The sequence below is a fragment of the Ruditapes philippinarum genome, unplaced genomic scaffold, assembly GCF_026571515.1.
Source record: "Ruditapes philippinarum isolate M1 unplaced genomic scaffold, ASM2657151v2 ctg4105_1_1_1_1, whole genome shotgun sequence".
In the NCBI taxonomy this organism is placed as follows: domain Eukaryota; kingdom Metazoa; phylum Mollusca; class Bivalvia; order Venerida; family Veneridae; genus Ruditapes; species Ruditapes philippinarum.
This window is the reverse complement of record NW_026862381.1, coordinates 29959-47689: the sequence shown is the minus strand read 5'-3', so window position 1 is coordinate 47689 and position 17731 is coordinate 29959. Positions and strand designations below refer to the sequence as shown.

The following is a 17731-nucleotide window of genomic DNA, read 5'->3' as shown; positions in this document are numbered from 1 at the left end:
TTTTAATTTAATAATTAAGTTCACATAAACAATAGATAACACACAAATCCAAATGAAATTTCTGTAAATATCCGTTAGAATTTACGTATAACGCTTAGTTTATAAAAAGAGTGGGGCAGTCTTTTTAAAATTAAGGCAGATTAATATTTGTATCCTAAACATTTTCCAATATCAACTGTTGGTCAAACACCATTTTGACAGTCAATCTTTAGAAATATAAAGTCAATTCAGCTCAACTTGACTATGAAAATATGAGCATAATGTCACTTTAAAGAATCATTTTTAGAAAATTCATTGTAGCATTAAATATACATTTATATCTGTAAATCTTTTATCATTATAATACTGCATGTTTTTAACGTCGCTTTTCATTAGATAATCGTTACGTTTATATTATTAGTTATAAAGATCGTTGACAGGTTATATGGTCCTATATAAACAGTTGTTTGTAAATATAAACCGAGCCGCTAGGCGAGGTTTATACTGCAAACAACCGTTTATATACGGCCATATAACCTGTCAACAATCTCTATAACGAATTTATAATACAGCGAGCATCATGTTTATAGAAAAAAGTAAGATTTCTTCATGAATCGACAGCACCAGTGTATATAAAACTATATAAACGTCACGATTATCCAATGAAAAATGACGTTACAAACGTGCAGTTTTATAAAGTTTTATATACACGACTTCTGTCAATTTGTCCAGAGAAATCACTTTTGTTCTTTAAAAGAAGATTCTTGCTTAATTATGAATTCGCTAGATATTACTTGTTTCGTTTAAAAAAATGTTTTTCATTGAAAAAACACAATGAGTAATTCAATTTTTGCGGACCGAAAGTTGTCAGAATATAGTGATATTATTCTAAATGCGAATAGGCAAACACAGAACATAAATGTATACGTGTCTCTATGACAAATGAGTTTCAAGATAACAATCTTGTAGTTGCTGTGAGAAAACGTTTGCCATTTGTTGTCTTTTGGTATGTGTTAGCAGACGACATTGAAATAGGCAGATAAAACAGTGTGATGTACATAAATAAGAAGACAAGACATCCAAAAATGTTATCAATGAAGAAAGAACTTAAATTTCCGAAACTGAGAAGTAAATACGTAGAAGACAAAATATTTAGTTTTATCGAACTCAAAATATTTTATCAGTCTTTATTTTGGGTATGTTTTAAATGGAATATTACATTCGTATAGGTTAATTACTGAATTTATTGAACTCATTCAAAAAATAATATTTTGCTCGTCAGACTCGCATAATATTATTCTATTCAACTGGTTCAATAAATTCAGTATTGAAACTACATTCATTCAATATCCTCCATACAGGTGGTATATCAATAATGCTTCATTAATAAAAGAAGGTGTTTTGAAATCAGTTGAAGGGTAAATGTTGATAACAACTAGATTTGACTAAATATTCTATAAATAAGCATGTCTTAAAAATAAAAGAGTCTTTCTTTCTTGCCATGCTGTTAGGAAAAAACACACTGCGCGTGATATTTTTTATAAAAGGTACTTAAATATCATGCCTACTTCTATAGACTAGACTATGATAATAGACTGCTTTTTAAAATTTACATACACTTAATGATCTTTCAACGAAAACAAAATACACCTTGCTATGTTTTGAAGCATTATAATATTGAAATTAATTAACAATCAATATTAGCATTTTAACTGATTGACGTCACAAATAACATTCTAGCAAAGCTTTGAAAGACAGCTTTGTTTATAAAAAAACGAACTAAGAAGTTTTATTTTTCTAAAGAACAAATCATCACACTGATTTGATAAGTCTTATAGTAATTTTATTTCATTTTATCCCCGAAGGTTATGTTATAATATGTAAGATCTAACGGAATGCAATTTAGTTTCACAATATTATTCTCATTTATATACATGTATTTTAATGTCGAATAAAATGATATTCTGTATTTTCGATGACACTTTGGCGGCATTTGCTGTGTCTGCAAGATCTGTTACATGATATGTTTTATTTATTTATTATCAAACATGAAATGTGTTATTTATAAAGCATGGCTATAATAATAGACTTTCCGTCTTTAATGATAATAAATATATAATCATATACTGTTCAATAGCACTGACAGTTAAATAATAAATCAAGTAAATCGTAAATGCAAGTTTCAATTACAAACATATCATTTGTTGTAATAAAAGACATAATGAAGAAGACGAAATAAAAAGAGAAAAGTGCATTTGATTATATGACCGGCGTAAAGCTACAACTTGAAATACGTTTTCTAACGTTGCCAATTATGAATATAAATTATAACCATGTCTGTTTGTTAATTGCCATTATGCCTCAGTAAAAGTTTTATTTTTAATTTCTCAAAGTTTTTTTTATTATTGTGTACTTTTATAGTATCTAAAACGTTACCCATTGATCAGTTGCCTCTTAGCTTATTGATTTCTGGCTGTATGTACAGTTATAGTAAATTAGTATTTTGTTTGGAAGTCAAAATTATACTTTGTTTACATTTTGCTACTTTTTGGAAATTATTAACACTCCAGGTTACAAGCATTCTCTAAAACTTTTATTTTAACATCAGGAAAAATTCATGTTTGCTCTTTCTTCAGCGGTGATCTCTGTTTTTCATGTGTTAAAACTTTCCTTTTTATTCTTAGCCAATCGACATCCTGCAGAAAGGATCGTTTTGAGTTTATTAATTGTATCTGATTTTCGCCAACTGAAAGAGTATTCATGTACCAGTTATCACACTATTATCACATTATCATCACTTTTTTTTTCATTATCATCGTAGTCATGGTCATAGTCGTAGTTGATATTATCTTCGTTGTGTTATCGTCGACGTCCACTCCCTCCTTCCCCACCTCTTCGACTTCACCATCATCATTGCATTATATTGTTAATCTAGAGTAATTATTTAAATTCAGAACGTATGGGTACTTTCTTGTGCAGCAAAGTCTATTTTGAGAACGCTTTATAACTTCATTAACATTTTTATTAAAAATTGTAGAAATAACACTGTCCTATATTAGTCATAAAACAAACATTACGTTTTATTAATGCACGAAAAAGTGGTTTCTTAAGTAAGCTAAGTCGTCCTAAAATAACTCTTAAGGCAGGTGCGATTTCTATATTGTAGATACGGTCATGATATGAGACATAAAAAGAAGTTACTAGTAAATATTGCTTCGTAGAGAACGTAAAAACTAACGTTTATTCACTAAAATATCTTTTAAGAAATAAAAGAGGAACGGAGGAAGGAAGTTTATTTTTAACTGAAGTAAAACCAGATTTTTATTCCTTCTTTTAAAGAAATATGTGTTTACTTGGATGACTTTTAGACAAGTCAATTGAAGGAGTCTTTCCTTTTAAAATGCAGCAAAAGGAATTTTTTAGCATTTCCACTCACGGATATCAAAACAAAGCTAAAGGTTGCTATCTTAAAATAATACAACAGATCAGAAGTAAATATCTCAAATTTGTTACAATATTTTTATAACATTTGAAACATTTTCATATTTATATTCGTCTTAAAACGGAAACTTTTTAAGATTCTCTTTTGGGCGTTGTAAATATAATGCTCGAAGTATAACCTAATCCTGTCTGAAACATAACGCTATAAATTCTCCGCCTGTTGATATCGCAATAAAACAAATATCATATTAGAAGAATAAATCTTCAATATATTTATACCATGTCTTATTTATGACCGTTTTTATTTCACGAACGGTATAAAAGAAGTGTAATCGTACAGTTTTGGCTTGGAATAAAAATATCTTTCGTTATTAGTTAAAAAGTTTTTTTGACAGTTTATATGACCATATTTAAACGGTTGTTTTAAAATATATCCCGAGCCGCTAGGCGAGTACAATTATTATTGACGAGTGTTGCTTCAAAATAAATCGTGCTGTTGCTTCTTTTAATATTAATGTTGTTTTCAACAAATAGATAAACAATGTATTGGTGTTGTACATAATACTTATCTAAATTTACAATATAATATATATATATTGATCCCTTTTAATATCAAAGTAACAAACTCTCACTGAAATATATTATTTGCATAAAAACACAACAATTTATATATTTATGGAGGTTAACCCTTTACCTCATGAGCATATTGTGAAAAATGGCCGTTTTCATTGAGAAGCCTCCTGTTACAAGTTCAAACAGCTATGAACTATCAAAAAATCTTCAATACTGATGAATCTTTGCACAAATGTTGACTGGAATTTTACATTTGTAGCAGCATGCTCAATCTTTAATTTCCTGTAACATTGGCAATGGGGGAAGGGCGTCTCAAAATTGCCAAACATCACTATTTTGCATTGTTTTTTTCTCCATCAAAACTGATTTCAAAGTGCTGCAACATCTCAATGGATTGAGATAGAGTAAAATGTTTTTTTAGCGTTGGTTACACGTTACCTTACGATCGACCTGAGGCCATTTTTAGCATGTCACATGTCCTAAATTTTCTTGGCGTTAAGGGGGTTACCGCCCCCTTCGAACCCGAAACAGAAGGGGGCACATCTACCTTCTGGCAACCCTCTTATAGTTAACCATCTTATTCAACGATTACCTATATGTTTCCATTTTTTATCTTTTCAATTTGTTATGAATGAAAACATTAGAAAATTTATTTCTTTGAATAATTTAATAGAAAGGGAATTCATTGTACACTTATTCAATGTCATTTGCTTATTAAGATAATATAAACATATGCGTTTTTGTTGTAAATACCAAAAGAGTCGATTCTAAGTAGAATTTAAAGCCAAAAAGAAAATAAAGCCTCTTTGTAACTAAATTATGACACAACAATTATTTTGGCACTGCTGTTTATATGAGTGGATCAATGGACAAATGACACTTGAAAAATAATAACAAAATGACAACATTATTTAGAAGAAGAACGCCACAGACATTCAAAAGCATAAAAACATAAAATTTGAATTGTTAACTTATATCAAGTGGGCACTTATACTGAAAGATATGCATACGAAAATTAAGGAATATATTAAACATATATGCATAATCAAATGTGTCTGCTATCTGTCGACAAATTATGATTGAAAAGGCGTTGTAACAGTGATCTGAAATTTTGCACAATAACTTTTGGTTAGGACGTGCATTAAATGGCTTATAAATCTCGGAAACAATATTTCCGGTCCGGTCTTGTTAAGAAAACAACTACTCAGGTCTGAAGCACGCAATCTAAATTGATTCTTACTGACATTAACGTTATTATTGTCTAACCTTTTGGTTTAGTTTATTCTAAAATTATATTCTAAGCAAAAATACATTGAATAATCAAAAGCAGTGTGTAAGGATAACCGTCTTCATAGAATGTCAATGCTCACCTTATCTGTAGCACGCAATTTAAATTTATTCTTACTGAATTTTACGTTATCATTGTCTAACTTTTTGATTAAATTGTTTAAGAATTATATTCTGAGAAAAATACTTTGAATTATGAAATAAATGTTTGAAGTGAAGAAGGGCAACCATCTCGAAAGCCTCTATATAATACGTTGTAAAGATTGATTCAAGCTAATTGTAAATCGTCATAATTATCAGTCGAAAACACTGTACAATTCGTTTTTGCCTTTAAATGTTAAATTAAGAAAGAGATTTCGTTGCACAATCCATTAAACCTTAAAGGTTGCTCTAACATGTTTAACTGTTGTGTTTTCGTGATTGATATTTACATTTGCCTGTTAAAATACAAAGAATGTAATACTTGATATTGTCAAAGATTTATCTTTTTTACAACAGTTTAGCATTTTCTCTATTTACAAACCATTATCTGCAATATTATAAGATAACTCGACATTTACATTAAGGATTTACATTAAGGATTATGTCAATAAAAAATAAAAAAGTACTTTGACATAACAAATTGGAATTACTTTAAGATAGTTTGATAAGATTAACATCGAAATAAATAGCATGTTTCATAACTGTATAACAATAGACCATTTTCTTACAATATTATTTCTTATATATTGTATTTTGGTGTGGTCTTTTCCATTGTGTGTTTTAATTCCTAGCTGGTATGTGACGCACAAACCCATAGTGATACCAAAACTAAGATTTGTTTTGTTTCACTTAATTTCGTCCCTTTCAATAGTACGTCGGGATAATGTTTAAATTGCCCAGATCATGCCGTTTATTTCATTCACACAACCTTTGGTCATTTGAACATATGGTGATCAAATACATGACGCATTAATTCACATACATGTTTACATAAGTCTTGATCTTATGTGTTTAAATCATTTATTATATATTTCTAATACGGAGTTTATTGTATGATTTCTTGTTTTTTTGTGATTTTTAAATTCTGTAAAACTTTACTCTCTTAGCTGCAAAGTATGAGGGTCAAACAACAGCTACCGGTACAGACCGGAATATCTAGCTAAAGGGTAACTGTCCACGGTGGTAAAGAGGCTCTGCCGAGTTTCCACTAACATTCACCCGAAAGCTAGATATTCCAGTCTGTTCGACAGCTGTTTTTTATTCTTTTTCTTGCATATTACATATATATCATATTTCGGATAGAAATAAATTACGAAAACTAAATAATTGTTGAATTTCGTATAAATTTTAACTTCATTCAAAGGAACAATGATGTCATTTTAAGACTGCATTAATTTATAAAATGCTCGCAGGAATGACGCCGTTTAAAACACGCGACTTGTCTTACACGAGGAGTTTCGAGTACCAGTGTAAACGGTCGAGTCTGTTCATGGACAGTTCTCGTGGCACGTGAAAGTCGAGAAATGCAGAAATCACATAGTACCGTGTACAAAGTGTACAGGATGTAATGAGAATGGCGAGAGGGTTCGTAGTTCCACATGCTGAGAAATTTAGGTGGTTACGTGGACCTTGTGCCACGTAAACAACGAGTATTGTAGGTGGTCACAAAGTATCTCCTGTACATTACACACGGTCGCATTTCTTCTCTGTTATCATAAAATAGCCATGGATTTTTGGCTAGATTTTACCCAAGTATAGAACATAGAAATAACTTACAACTACCATGTATTGAAATTTAATTAGTCGATTAGTTTCTCGATGTCCCTTCAATTTCAACTTACAGAATCTATACTGTCAAATCAAATACGACCTTGCGACTATAAATGATGTTTAAAAACTGTTTTAATAAGTAAATGTCTTGAGTAATTTACTTGACGTAGATAGAAAGGGTCCTTGCAAAGTATATCACCATAACACTATGTTTTAAAAATGTGAAACAATAAAATCCATTAATGGAGTATATCTCTTGCAGAAGCATTTTCACCAAACAATAAACGGAGACACCAAAAAGGATATTTAATCAAAGAGTGAAAACAATAAAGATTATAGTGTTATATTCAAATTATTGTCGTCATAATAGTGCTAATTGGTAAAAAAGGTAATACGCCAGAGAAGTGAAAAATGTGCACATCTATTATTGCCCCTGACAAGTTGTTTAATTATCGTAAAGGGACATTTTCTTCTTCTCCATTTTTTTACTTGTAAGACGACGAATTTGATTCCTTCGAAATTGATTCGCTCGCAGAAGATGATCTTTTGGATTTTGATTCACCAATATTGGCGGAATTTAAGTTTTCTTGTTCTGCTTCGTCATGTTTTTTGTCTGACTCTGAAGAATCTCCTATCGCGGTTTCACTGTCATCATCACTGTCAGTGGTCGTTTCCCCAGCAGTGTTAGTTTGAGCCTCAGCTTTATATATGCTTGCACAATTACTATCTAAAAGCAAATAAAACATGCGTTTGCATAGGTTATTGTTCATTAGTAAACATTTACAAAAATTAAATTGGTCAAGAGAGACGCAGCCATTCAATCGGGACAACATGAAATAATGAAAACGTCTGAGAGTGGCATTTGTGGGATCCACAGGCGAAATTAAGATAAATCGTCGCATTTACACCAACAGTACGCCAAATATGGGCTGACTAATCGTCAATCTTTGTTACATGAAAAATTATGTACATGTATCCGTGCCGTTATTCTTTCGATATGTGTGTGGTTGCGGTTAAAACATGACAAACAAGATCAACAAGGAAAGGCGGCGTTCAATGAACGTCACTGACACGAAATCACGAAAAACAAAACGAAAAAAGAACTCGACAAACGAAACAAATATATATTTCTTGTTCTGTTCTTCTTTTGCAGAATGGCAGAAATGAGTCACTTAATATTTGTAGATTTATAATTCATCATCAATTGGCAAACATATGTTGGACTATTTATAACTCTAGATCGATCATGCAGTAAATCCGGGGATTTTTATGACAATAAGACAATGCTCCGTGGTAAAACTTGTCAGTTTTGTCAAAATGATTTCTTGAGTAAGAAAACATTTTTGTTACATTTTGATATAAAAGTTAGCGAAAGTGAATGACACATACGTACTAAATCAATCACAAAACTGCTAGAACACACACCAAGAGGACAAAAATTTATCCACCATTTTGAAAAACGGTTAGAGCAGCTTTAAATTTGTTATTCACATTTATACAAAGGTTGTGTACGATAAATATTTTAACTTTGAACCTTAGAATATTACACAAGTTATCATTACTAAATAAATGTGTATTTTTTACATGAATTTAGTACTTTTTCAACCAAGCAAGGATTTTTCAAAACGCCAAACGAAAGATGTAAAAATAGTTTTCAAGCTAAAAACATACAAATGGCATTAACAAATAAAAACAAATACCGTCATGTTGTCTTTGTCCTTTTATACTGAAAGATAAAACAATATTATCTCACCAAATGTATTATTCTATTATTTCATTTACATTGTACATGCTTTTCAGCCGATTGCGTAGAAGATATTTACAATATGTTCCAGTGAAAGTTATAGACATATTTTATTCAATGAGCACTGAATGCAATAAATATGAAAACACGCGTTTCACGAATTTGATCTTACATGTAAAACAATTTATTTAGTATATCAATTCAATAAATTAAATGTTATGCGTTCTATTGTCATTCTTATAAAAATTCCATTGCATTTTAACATTAGTTTAACATCTGCGGGTTTTCTGAAGTCACAATTTCACCATAACCATGATTAAATATTGAATCCTGCATAAGCCTGTGGCAGGGGGCGATGACGGATACTTGCACTTAACTGTACCGCCCTTGAACAGGCTCAAACAAACCGAGCTTATCATTTATAATTTTGTCGTTTTGTGCGTTCGTAGGGATTTCGTGTTTTTTTTCTATTTTTCACAGATGATGGCTTGTTTGCAATTATTATCCACTCATTCATTTTTATTTTTTCCTACTTAATATGCTTCCAGGTAAACTATGCAACTTGAGCATCAAAATGAAGTTCTTCTATTCATGGCCATGATTACATTGTAAGTTCTTTTTAGATTTCATCCGTATATTTTGATATTTAAATGATATTAAAGTTGTTTCTATGTATATGTGTTAATGTAAATATGCTGTTTAACAAAACACTAAAAATCAGAATGATTTCAATGTAATTATATGTTGAAGGAATAATATTAATTGTTGTGCATTTTGATATACTTATATTAGTCCAGTGCTATGCGAATGAAAAATAATGAACAGTTCTTACCTTAAGAGAAAGACGAATGTAAATATGTAAATATATGTAAAAGTAGCCATTTTTTTCTGAAATTTCAGTTTACAACCGTTGCTTCCAATGTTCACAATGAAATACAACCATACGGTTGTATAGATATATTGTTGACAGAATAATGGAAACAGCTGTTTATCATGTCATAATGATGACGACATCCATGTAAAACAAAAAAGAAAATATTAATTGAAAAACGTGTATGAAAATACAATAAGTAAACATCTTTCCAATAAATATGGTTCATTTTTATAGAGTTACTGAAAATATCGATGTGGGACTGAATAAGACACAGATTTGCTTAAAATAAAGTCATAGCCTTTTTCATCAACATATATTAATGCACCGAATATATATTTATCTGTATTCAATTGAATTTCCATTATTCTTATATTATTTAATTATGTAATATTGCACAAGAATGAAATAGAACATGCTTTCTTTTTTTTACACCGATTTTAACTCATGCATTTGGTGATATCCCAGCGGTCTTTTCACCAAACAGGCTTAAAGGGATAAACTGTTGCGGCAATTGGTATGCCTCAGCCCTTAAAGACAATCCCTTAGCCACAAGGAGTATCGGTGTGACAAAACCCGACAAGAAAGTTAGATTAATATTATAAATCCTAGCTTTCAACAAAAGGTGGTTGAACAACATATTATTTAAGTATATCAAAATAATTCCTTCGGTTTTTTTTTGCGTTTTGATATCGGCTTGAAAAAGGAAAATTATTTTCTTGATTAACATTTTTTTTTCATGTAGCTTATCCAAAATGAGAAATCAATTGTATTTGAAATATCTAATGCTATAAATACGGCATCTGAAAGTGTCCAAAGGATATCTAGTTTTACCCAAATGACAACATATTACAACGAAAAGTAATAAAAGTAATCATGTCTTTCTGGTATATGATTATAGGAATTCAATCTTGCAGTTTCTTGGAGATAAATTCTGTCCTTATATTTGTGTTAGTATAGATCAGTATCGACAGTCTCAACTGTTTAATAATACAGAAACAGCTGTTTGCAGACAACTTAAGATATTATCAGCTAAAATAAACATTACCTAATCACCAAAATAACAAATCCTTTGTTTAAACCACGTCTCTATATTGTTTTTAGAAAATAACATGGATTATGTAATATGTACTATCTTGGGCATTGGATAGACAGATAAACAATAACAGAATTGCGTGTTGATGTTGTCTTTTTTGTCATTTGTTGTTGTTGTTCTTAAATATTTTTGATTATGATAATTATGTGTTATAATGTAAGTATGACCTTAATATTTCAATTGCATTTCGTCAATTCAAAGCTATGAAATGTAAGTGTAAACTACAGATAAATCCTTCGGCGTGAATTTTAGGTCTGTAAGACCACATTCTTTATTAACGTCATGTCAGTAAAACCTGTATCTAATTGTTTGACGGCAAAGAGTTCACAAGTGAAGACTAGAATCATGAAACTCTTTTTCTCATAAAGCCTTAATTAATCTTTTAAAGTGAATTAATTTTCGTCATAAACTGCATTTATGATCAGACGAGGCTTAAAAAAGAATGTTTTGCTATATTTGTTATACTGACTTTTAAGTTAGTTTGTTTTTACATATAAAGGAATTTAAAGTCCCTAAAGTCAATGCATGAAGTTTCCTAGTTCGCGTGTCAAACAAATGAACGATATTAAAACTCTACTATATTTTAGTCAAAAGCACTATAAAAGACAAAGAAACAAACAAAGAAATAATTATAAATTTGTATTCCATTTAATCTACCCTACGTCAACTAATTCATATAAATTGCATAAACAAAATTTCTATAAAAAAATCTTTATTTGCAGCAAAACATGTGCAAGCGACGTTTCAGGATAGCTACACCTACAGGCCTAGCAATCTTGAGACATATGAATTGCTTCCAATTGCACAAGCTTCAGTTTGTACAAATTTAACGTTTTATTAAATAAAATGTTTAACAAGTCAAAGAATTTAGTTAATATACAATGTTGATACAGAATGGAGAATAAAAGTCACTATCACACAGTTATTGGGCGTTTGAATGATCCGCTTTAATTAACAGTAACTTAAAACAACCCTAATTAGCATCATTATTATTGACATATTAAAGCATCACAAGACCGGTCAATATATATAACTTATTAACTTCTTTCTTTCAATTGGACTTTTTAAACAAAAAAGAGGTTATCTGCCGGAAGCACTTATTCTATTGCAGATAAAAATCATCAACAGTAGAGCCGTTTATCACAAAAAGAGGAAGCAAGCGGAACTGGTTAAGGAGGTATTATCGATTAATATTGCATTGGAAAATGTAGTGGGAGAATTTGGGAGTTGTCAAGAAATGATTGTTGGATTGAACAAAAAATGGATTAACGTTAAAATAGTTCGTTCCCAGTGCAAAAAACCTAGAAACAAATAGGAACAATCATTTGAAAAATTAAAACGATTTAATTCTTTTATCAAGCTTCATTGACCCCGTCCTTCCGTGTTGATCTTGGTTTTTTATATTTTATTTTAAGATCGTTCATAATTAAACTATTATATATTTAATTTATTACTAAGGAAACAATGAATAGGTTGTTAAGAAATATCCTTCAAAATGCAGCATTATCACTTGTATTATAGTTTGTGGGTCTTTCTTACTAGACTAGTGAATCATGTGTCAAAGTTAAATCGTATGCACATACATGGACACTACGGTGCAGTAATTAGTTACCCGAACCCAATTACCACACTGTCTGTCGGGAATAAAAATAGAACATGCTCATTGTTTAGTTTATCTTACTGGGTTAAACTTATTAGGACGACAGATCAACGGAAAACGATAAAAATGTCATATTTATATGCTTGTTCATTGGTTATTTCTTTCTGGGGTTTCATATTGTGATGCTCCCTCGTACATCGTGCTTCGATTCTTTTTCTATTACCTAGTACATCACAGATATGATTTGCTACTAACGTATTTTAGTACACTTTAACTACAAAATGTCAATCTATAATCATGTTACCGTAAAGAATGGGGTTGTCTATGCTAAATCTGTTTCTCAAATTCAGGCGCATTTGAAAAAAGTAGGACTTAAAGTCAAATAATACTATTATTATTTTGAACATACTAGCTAAAATATTATCAATTAACATTCAGCGTTTACACCACGTGATGTTCAAATATTTATAATTTGATCCACATCTTATCAATCAAACCTTATTATCATTTCCGGAATCCAATACGTCTATGTATATCATAGCAAACGCATATTGTACCCCATACAACCTCGTCTTCATGTGTAAAACTCCAACAATCTAAATCAAACCTTTATCGTACTGTCATGATGTTAAAAACTAATGGTGTGAAATAAAGAGGATGTTATACATTGCTTAGTACAATATTGTTTCTGTTGTACTAGTACACAGCTGCAAACCTATATCAGACTCGGCTAGCGCCTGGACCAATATAGTGTTGACAGCTGTGTTCTCCTGCTGTGTAATTCAGTACTGTACTCAACAATATATTTGTACATGTATACACTTACTGTCTTGTAACCACCCTTGTCCCATCTATATGGTTGGTAAGCTTGTTTATGCAGTAGTTATTTGGTGGGCTGCATGTCTGCGGCGCAAATAATTTTTCACATAGGAACTCGGGACCAGTGCATACATTACACGTTACTGAAATGAAAAGAAGTATGCGAAACTGTATTCAAAGTCTGACTAAAAATCATAATTTGTACTTATTAGTATTTCTGAAGAAAATAAATATTTCAAACAATTAATATGTAACGATTTATTCACACCTTAAACAATTGTAACATATAAATTCCCAGCATTTGTAATATATGATCTCTCTATAAAAATCATTGTCAGATATAGTCTTATCAATTTAGTCTAAAATCTATATCACAATCTAGTGTACTCTATGTAACTTTGTTCACAAACTCCATAACAAATCCTTATTGTACTTCAAGTGTTGATTTCTACCAATATGTAAGGAAATGGCTGGGTGAGTTAAACATTGATCATATTGGATTTGCAGCTGCAAACCTACATTGTACTCGGCTAGAGCATAGTCCAATACAGCTTTTACACCTGTGTAACTTATATAATTTAGTATTCAGCTCAACAATGTATAATTCTTTTATAACAATACAAAACAAGAAATCTGAAAAGGTAGATAGGTATTGAATTGAAAAACTTTAAACCCAAATCTGATTAGAATCTGTCTCTACGCATTAGGATCTGACGGGCACCAATACGAGGTCACCTTTTTGTTCCCTTTCAAACAGTCAATCAACGGTAAGCATTAACAATTATGAAAGCGATGTGGTTTTATTTTATATAATACTGTAAAACCAATACTGAGTAGGTAATTGTCACGCTTTCGAGAACAAACATGGCGTTGTCCGCATTGGTAAACTGGCAAAAAAAAGTTTGAGTCTATTATCTCAAGTTTATTTGCTGCAAATAACTTAAAACATTTAAAAAAACAGTTTGTTTTATTTTCATGGACAGCGATATTTTGATAATACGTCCAATGTCAATATTTAAAAGGACAGTTTGATTGCACGGTATTAATACCTTCTCGGAAAGTCCGACTCGCAATGATATTGAAACAAATACGGAAGCATTGAGATCTACATGCAAGAAATATCTTAAGTAGATCTGAATTTGTGTCAAATTAGAATAGCCTACCTGTTAAAACCTAAAATGCTAGATAGTGTGAAGATATTGTAAATTTTTTAAATATATCATAAGGAAATCGATGAAAACAAAATTAAGCAATACACATGTAAATCTTGACATTTTGCAATTTTTGTGTCTGGAAAGTTTCATCCACAGACTATTTAGTACAAAGATTTGTTAGTACAATATTTGTGCCATAATTTTCGCGGATTTCCAAAAAGTCTAGTTAATGGAGAGCCCTCTAGTAAGCAAATGGTTAAAATTCGTAAAATCTGCGTCATATTGAGTAAAAATGAAACTTATTGAGAAACAATCTATTGTGCAACACCTCTTACCATCACCTACCCCCCTCCGGCACCGGCTAAGGCAGTAATTAACCCTTAACCCTATTTGATCAAGCTAATAAAAAACAAGATTGTGTCTTTAGTGTCACTGTACAATTGTCACCTACTGTAACGGTTGTAAGAATACATATTCTGATAAGAGAAGCAATCTTTGATAAATGCCAACGCGTTTTTAATTCGGTCTTATATCGCAATAATTCCGAATCCATTTGCTTTCCATAAGCTTGCATTCAACATGTATTACAAAAAAAAATGTTGTTTTTACATGAACTCTGGAATGAAGACATATTAAGTTAACACATAATAGTAAGAGCACTTGTTTTCTAGATTACCTACATAACAAAATCCGTAACAATTTGGTTAACCAAGTAATATACAAAACTAATTTTGAAATAATTCATTCAATTAAGTAGGCTGGTTCTTGCAAAACTTATGCCAGCTCAGGTGCAGAATCAAGAAAAATTAATGCTTGGCTACCCACAGTTTTATGAACAATTTGCTATTCTAATGCTTAACCAAATTTCATAAAATAGGTGAACACTTGTGTCTGAATGATTTAAAGCAAGGGTGGTTGCGATTACCTAAGAGTACCATGGTAACAATGATTAAGTATAGCGAAAATAATTAATAAGTAACCAACGCATTACTTAAGAGGTATTTTTTACAAATGATATCGTATAGATATATATTTACATTGTACTTGGGAAGGGCATTTCTAAGAGGTTTTAAAATAAATGATAAGCAATAAAGCTAAATTTAAATAAAGAAATTCAGCATCACCTTAGCGGTCTTCGTTTAAAGCTTCATGCTTCTTCATGAAGCCTGATTTTCATGAAAATTTGAAAATGAATTACAAAGTAAAATACTGTAAACTGAACGAAGAAAGTAATTTACACATTGCAAACATAACTTACAATCCACAGATCAAAATATGCAAAAATATCCCGATACTGCGTTATAATGAAGTAGGAATATGGTGATGAATACTAAAAATAAGGAAAGTAACCACACATGACATGTTAAATATTACTTGAACCTTAATTCTCTACTTTTTTCTTAAAATCTTTAAAATCTATTTTTCTTAAGTATGATTTTCTTGAAATAGATTTGCTCATCTGGAGGCATGTAGCTTTTAGTTTAATATGCAAATTTATTTTAGTTCAATTGTGTTGGAAGCTATAAGCTTATAAAAACACTTTTGAAATGTAAAGGCATGTAGCTTTTAAAATGATTGGATTTCGACAACGTATGAATAAAGTGATAACAATGAACACATTCGCAATTTTTTGGAATTTCAATAGTTTCATATCACATGTTAAAGTGTTTGAATACTCTGAAACGGTGCGAAGGGTGTGGACGGAGTTTTTGCATTCTTCAGTACTGTCTATAACAGTCAAAATCACACGAGCCTGCAAAAATTTTCAATTATTCTTTTTTACGTTTCTTTCGGGTTTCGTTTTGTTTGTCGTTGCTTTTTGTTTTTTTTCTTTTTGTTTGTTTGTTTGTTTTTGTTTTTGTTTTCATTTTTTTACAAGTTATTTCTCCAAATGTATTCTGAATTGCTGCTATTATGATGAATGCTATGCGAACATCATCATAATGAGCATTTATAACCCTGCAATTATATGCTCAGCTAGATGACTGTTAAGTCTATTCCATGATGTTCAGTCTAATAATGCAAGTATATATGAGCATTTAAAAAACAGAAATTGCTAACCAACACTCATTTTATATTCATCGTCACGCTCGTTCCATTATAATAGAAGATACTACTTTATAGATGTTAATAGACAATAAGTCTGTAAAATACAAGTGTTATTGAATAAAAATGTGACAACATTATGGGGATTCATTTAAACGGCCACAGCACGGTACAGGTGATTTTTTTAAAGAAAATCTATGAAAAATTAGAGTTGACATTAAAAGTTGATATTTGTTTAAGCAAATTGGAAATTCTACGAGGAGTTTTAAACGGCACCCACCCGGTTCTAATAACATTATATCGAGTATAGATAAATACAAATATGAAAGTATATTTATAAGGAAGAAATTTTTGTTAAGCCGTGAAACAGTTGTCAGACAGTTAAAGTCGCAAAATAATTTTTAAAACAAAAATGTAAAAATATTACCGTTATTTTCGACGTATATTTTGTTCAAATAGAAAATACAAAAAGCTAAATAATGTACTCAATAGTTTCTTACAAAGTTTTGTGTATGTGTGTGTGTGTGTTTTTTTTTCTGTTGTTTTTTTCGCCAATTACAAAACACGTTCTCTATTCATAGAAACACTTTTATCTGTCTCGTCCCTTATTAAACATTTACTTTTTTATGGTGTAAAAATTATGGAAATATTGTTAATACTTGTTTTTATATCTACAAAGCCTTACTCAAGATGTTTTCAAAAATCTTTGCCGTCTGGTTTTCAGATACGGGTGATACTTGATTTCTCTGTGGCAATCCTAAAGTTATTTCCTTTTCTTAAATCACATAAGGACTGATTGATCTCTCGCTATTCTTAGAAAATGCACATACGTCCTAAGGGTTGTTTTCAATCATATTTTCTCCACGTCATACTTAATGATACCGGCATAGTGATTTAAACCTATGCTGGTTGTATCAGGAAGTAGATGTTAAATGATCCACAGTAACACAGCAGGATTTTTGTTTGTCATGTATCTGTAACATTTGATATTTACTCCCTCCATTTATTTTCAGATCAAGATATATGTGTTTCAAAATCTATAGAATTGGTCGTTTGTAACGTCGCTTTTCTTTGGATAATCGTGAAGTTTAAATTATATACAAGACTACTGTCAATTTATTAAGGAACCTCACTTTTTCCTCTGAAAAAAAAAATATTGCGGTTTAATGAATTTGTTATAAATACGTGGTGGTGCGGGTTATATTTCCAAACAACTGTTTATATAGGGCCCCATATAACCCCAAACGTCTTAATAACTAACAAAAACACCTGGAACATCTTATATCTTAACTAAGGAGTTAAAAGGTGCACAACTGAGGTTTTTGAAATGAATGACTAGAAATACATTTCAGATAATTTATGTTACATT

At 30.6% G+C, this 17731-nt stretch overlaps 1 protein-coding gene across 1 annotated transcript; it reads right to left on the bottom strand.

Annotated features, from left to right (window-relative positions):
- Positions 1 to 7361: 7361 nt before the first annotated feature.
- On the bottom strand, positions 7362 to 9730 carry LOC132718928 (uncharacterized). Its single transcript, XM_060702633.1, has 3 exons — positions 9609 to 9730; positions 8733 to 8758; positions 7362 to 7759 (listed from the first exon to the last, which is right to left on the bottom strand). The coding sequence occupies exons 1-3, from the start codon at positions 9656 to 9658 to the stop codon at positions 7518 to 7520; spliced, it is 318 nt and encodes a 105-aa protein (XP_060558616.1). The 5' UTR covers positions 9659 to 9730; the 3' UTR covers positions 7362 to 7517.
- Between the last annotated feature and the right edge of the window lie 8001 nt (positions 9731 to 17731).

Bases quoted from the DNA above. Each gene is read 5' to 3' on its own strand.
- LOC132718928 (XM_060702633.1), bottom strand. From the start codon at position 9,658: ATGGCTACTTTTACATATATTTACATATTTACATTCGTCTTTCTCTTA. The intron at 8,759-9,608 runs GTAAGAACTGTT...TTTATCTTTCAG, and splicing joins ACATTCGTCTTTCTCTTAAG to TATAAAAGGACAAAGACAAC. The intron at 7,760-8,732 runs GTATTTGTTTTT...ATTTGCTTTTAG, and splicing joins AGGACAAAGACAACATGACG to ATAGTAATTGTGCAAGCATA.